The sequence below is a fragment of the Nylanderia fulva genome, unplaced genomic scaffold (assembly GCF_048542155.1).
Source record: "Nylanderia fulva isolate GAGA-0341 unplaced genomic scaffold, ASM4854215v1 Scaffold5, whole genome shotgun sequence".
NCBI classification, from domain to species: Eukaryota; Metazoa; Arthropoda; class Insecta; order Hymenoptera; family Formicidae; genus Nylanderia; species Nylanderia fulva.
This window is the reverse complement of record NW_028190587.1, coordinates 3,338,889-3,343,862: the sequence shown is the minus strand read 5'-3', so window position 1 is coordinate 3,343,862 and position 4,974 is coordinate 3,338,889. Positions and strand designations below refer to the sequence as shown.

Below are 4,974 nucleotides of genomic sequence, written 5' to 3'. Positions count from 1 at the left end.
ATTCAAGCTTTTCTTTCATCGATTTTCGTAGGAATCGCGCACAAAAGCTGCCCCATAAATTCCTCGTCGAACGAACGAACGAACGACAAGCGATGAGTTTTCGACAAGCTTCATTATGTAATTCCAATCGTCGTAGGTATAAATTAATTACGCTGCGCGTAATTTTTGATGAATATGAAATGTGTGGGGTTTGCGAAATTTAGTTTCACTGTAACGCATTATTATATTAAATATTATACGTGTGAGAGAAATTCTATGCGTTACATAAACGAATTATTAAATAATTTTGTCTACAAATTTATGCAATTGCTAACACAATTAAATATTTAATTATAATAATGAAATATTTTATTCTACACATGTATTTTATTTACGTATGTATTTGTTTAAAATACTTGTATATCAACGAGTTTATTACGAGTTTCTAGTCTATTTTTGTATAAACTTTTTCTGCTATATAAACACATTTATCCGCAACGCAGAAAATTATCTGTTACATCACTTTGAGGGAGAACAAAAAATAATCTTTACATTTTATCATTGTTACAAACTTTGATTTTTGAAAGCTAATGTATTTACATAATTAAAAATAATATAATCATTACAGATATATATAAAACGTCATCAACATCGCTATTAATATCGCGCATGTAATATTTATTCTTTTTTTCTTCTTTATAAAATATTTATACCTATATTTGCCATTTAAAAGACGCATTGTATTCAAATATATGTCTTGTCCCAAATCTACATATATTTATTCAATATGATTTTAAATGGCCGCGTTCGACACAGAATAGTCTGTAAAACAAAAACTAGCATTGACAACAGCTTTTTCGATTTTGTAGCGCGAAATATTCGCGAATTTTACCGATTACACTTATTGGCGAAACGCGGCGCGGCGCCGAAGGTGCTTGAATTGTGAACGGCGCTCAACTTTTAAATTATTACTCAGTTACTGAGGTTTTATTGCACTAATAATAAAAGCGAGCGATATCACGGCCAACCCTGCCGGCTTTTCCACCTCGTTCTCCGTGCACAATTCCCTCCACGTGTAGGTGACGTTTTGTTGTAGCTGCGAAATATGGTCGTTACTTATATTGCGAGCTTCAGCACGTCACCAAATTGACGTAACATCTTTAATGCTTATGATACTGGAATGCAAGGCTGGTGTGCGAGATGAGATTTTTTTTTCTTTGCATTAGGTATCTATTTTTCTTTGTTTCCTTATTACACATTATTATACGTTATAGGTTCCTTCATGCGGAACTCAAACAAAAAGAAAAAGAAAAACAAAAAGAAAAATGAAAAAATTGCAATATGTGCACAGCAACTGCAATAATTGATAAGATACAGTATATCTTTGTGATGTTTGAATAGCTATTGAACTATTTTAAAAAGATTAAAAGATTCCAATTTGTCTTTCTCTCTTTTATTGTTTTATAATTTTAAAAAATTGTACTTTGGCAAATATAATTAGAGTAATTAGAATAAAAATCAACAAGCTAGTATATCTATAAATGATAATAAAAATATTTTTTTAAATATAATAATAATAAACTAATTTAAAAAATAATCATAACTTGTTAAAATAATTACGTAATTCTAATGTATAAGTAATTTGTAATGCAAAATTTATTTTCGATTGTGTCTTTCAAATGGAGGCATAAATATACAATTTTATTAATTTTAAGATTATATATTTGAGTAAACGCGTTATAATATTATATATAAATAATAAAAATTATTATGTATAATATATAGTGAGTTATATTGTTCAAAATTATAAGATATCAGTGTATTAATTATTAGTGTACTAACTAATTATGAATATACTAATAATTCATGTATTCGTGATGCTAGTATATTGTAACATAAAATACATTTAATTATTTTTGTACATATATATTATAGATATTACAATTATAAATAAGTTTTTTTTACATACTAATTAAGAAGCAGTAAGCCAAAAAATTATTCTTACTACTATTACTATGATGCTTACTATACCTAAGACCAAAGCTAGTGACCTAAGTATATAATAAGAGCGAATGGCTGAAACATAAAAAAACTTATTATTAATATTGGAATATAAAATTGAAAAGCCTAGTGTGTATGTGTTTTGCATACAAATTACAGATTTTAAACTCAGTAATACACATTTAATGCATCAGTGGACAATATATAATCATGATAAAATTATTTTTTAATATTAAACAATTATACAAACGTTACAAATATTTTGTTTAAATCTGATAAAATTACTCTAAAATTATGCTCCGACGAGAGAGAGAGAGAGAGACAGGTAATTATTTCGTGTTAATAATTTTTAAATATTTTAAAATTAAGTATGTCTATAAAAATACAGTAAGCTTTTAAATATCGTCTCTTTCGTAATGCATATTTTATTTCCTGCGACTTAAATATCAAATCCATAAATAATAAATAATATCATGATTATAACATCTGTTTCATTTATACTTACTTTTGTTATTCGGTACAGGTTCTATTATTATTGTATCAGGGGGTATGTTTGCGGATTGATTTTGCTGAATCGATTCTATCGATATATAAGATGGATTAACCGGATAAGGTGGGGGAGCATTCGGAAAATTATTCGATTGCGGATACGCTGATGCGGATGACGGATAACTGTCGGGCGTCTGCGAATTTTCTTGAATATTTGACGTTGGCTGGTTAGATGCAGAATTATTTTTCGCAGATGTAGATGCCTTTATTGTCTCCTCATACGAAGGTGGTGGATTATTCATCGTATGCATATTTGATTTATACCGTAGGATCGTCGGATTATAAAGTCGCGACGTTAATAACTTCCGAATCTAAAGAGAGAGAACGATTAATGTAATTAACAGCAATGATATATAATGTCAAAAGATATATATATATTATTAAAAATATCCATAACACTTTAATTAGACCCGCTTATGCGTATGTTTAATAAACGACAATTCTATAATAATATTAGAGCAATTAGATAAATATATTTATTAAATGCATATTAAATGTGTAAATGAAAGCGGAGTATATAATTGAATGAATATAACTAAATAAAAAATGTTATAAACTACAAAAAGTAAATGATATGTATGTATATATTATATAATTTATATTTTGATGATAGACTAAACTTAAAAAATATAGGGGTACATGTTACGCAATCTTATTTATTATATTATCAATAATTATCAATTATATAATTTTTATTATTATCACAATACATATTTCTTTTAACCATATTTTTATAGCATCAAAAATAATAGAGAGAAAGATTAAAAGAATGTAAGAAAAAAGAAATACAAAGAAAAAAAGTTAGAAAAACAGCATAAAAGATATACCTAGTAATAACATTTAAATGAAATAAATTTGATAGCTTTATACAAAAAATATACATATATATTATTTACGTACACGAAAATAATAAGTTTTGTGCATCATATTTATTTTGAAAAATTTGCAGTACATTTTTATCTCTTTCAATTATTTTATCTATCTTTTATCTTAATTGATTTTCTTATATGATTAATATAATTGATTATAGCTCTAAAAAACATATTATATATATTTTATATTATATTTAAAACAAGTATTACAGAATGAACACAATTGTAGAAATAAGAAAAATTTTGTTACTATGTTTAGTTTAATCGTTGACTTCCTTAACAATGATCTTGAACATACAAATTATGGTTTGTAATCAGACACAATATACATATATCTTATATTATTTAATCTGTAAAATTACGATTACAAAAACTTTTAATTATAATTTTTTAATATCGTTTGAATTTAATTTCAAATAAAAGGCAAATACTTTGTTTTGTGACATTATTAAAGCGATATGCATCAATATTATGATTAAAAGATAAGAGGGGGCATATATGAGTCATTATACATCATAAATTTTAACAATTCCTTATTTTATCGCGCAATATTAAGTACTGTTTAACAAATATTATTTATTAATACAATTGATAAAAGCAACAATAATATTAATTTTTCTAATTATTTGTAATTTATTATGTGATTTATCGCAATGCTTATAATTTATTGTAAATGTTTCGATCCAATTACTTGTGCTATATATTACTTACAAATACGATTGTTTTTAATGATTGTTCTCAATATAATTACAAATTTAATTAATTCAAAGAGAGAGAAAGAGAGAGATTACTTGCAGAAAATTTATTAAAATCAAATTTTTTCTATTTATCAAAATATATACAAATATATTAGCATAAGCTTAGTAACTCTATCAAACAAATTAATAACAAAACTTAGATAAATTTGGTTTATTTTAAAGTAAATCATATGATGGCATCTCAAAATATTGAAACAGACTATACTCACTTTTTCCTTAACTTTTCACAGTTGGATTTCACAGCTATCCTTGACTTCTCATTGTAGAATACTGCGAACGTACCATTGATAAGTACAATCAGTTATCGGGATTACCATTATCATTATATCAAAACTCCCACTCTTCTAAAAAAGAAATAAAGAAGCGCGAAATTTAAATACTTTATAATGCAATATAATACAAAATATTCAACATAATCGTGGATTAAGAGATATACAATTATGTCTTAAATTGCATTAAAATTGTATTAAACTAATTTATAATAAGTTTACATTATTTAAAAGGCGTACGTATTATGCTTAATATGAAATAGAAAATAACAAGTTAAAAAAAATAATTACTTTTAAAATGTTGACATTTAATTGACACATCTGCATAGTAAGTAAAATGTTTTTTTACTGTATTGTATATGAAAATATATCAGAAACAATACTTTTGCTATGATAAATCAAATTACAAAGACATTATTCATAATGCATATGTTATAATGTAATTAAAGCAATAAATCATAATGAAGAAAAATATAATTAAGAGATTTATGATTATAATATTCTAATACCAAAAGTTTTGCGAGCGATGTATGTCGTTTATATTTT

The 4,974-nt window shown here is 25.2% G+C and overlaps 1 protein-coding gene across 1 annotated transcript; it reads right to left on the bottom strand.

Moving 5' to 3' along the window:
• Positions 1-1,784: 1,784 nt before the first annotated feature.
• LOC114941716 (uncharacterized) lies at positions 1,785-4,493 on the bottom strand. Its single transcript, XM_085487066.1, has 3 exons — positions 4,369-4,493; positions 2,486-2,840; positions 1,785-2,055 (listed from the first exon to the last, which is right to left on the bottom strand). Exons 2-3 carry the CDS (start codon positions 2,778-2,780, stop codon positions 1,952-1,954), a joined length of 399 nt encoding a protein of 132 aa, XP_085343192.1. The 5' UTR covers positions 2,781-2,840; positions 4,369-4,493; the 3' UTR covers positions 1,785-1,951.
• Positions 4,494-4,974: the final 481 nt, after the last annotated feature.

Coding starts and splice junctions, on each gene's coding strand:
- LOC114941716 (XM_085487066.1), bottom strand. CDS start 2,780: ATGCATACGATGAATAATCCACCACCTTCGTATGAGGAGACAATAAAG. Junction 2,056..2,485: donor ACCTGTACCGAATAACAAAA/GTAAGTATAAAT, acceptor TTTATGTTTCAG/CCATTCGCTCTTATTATATA.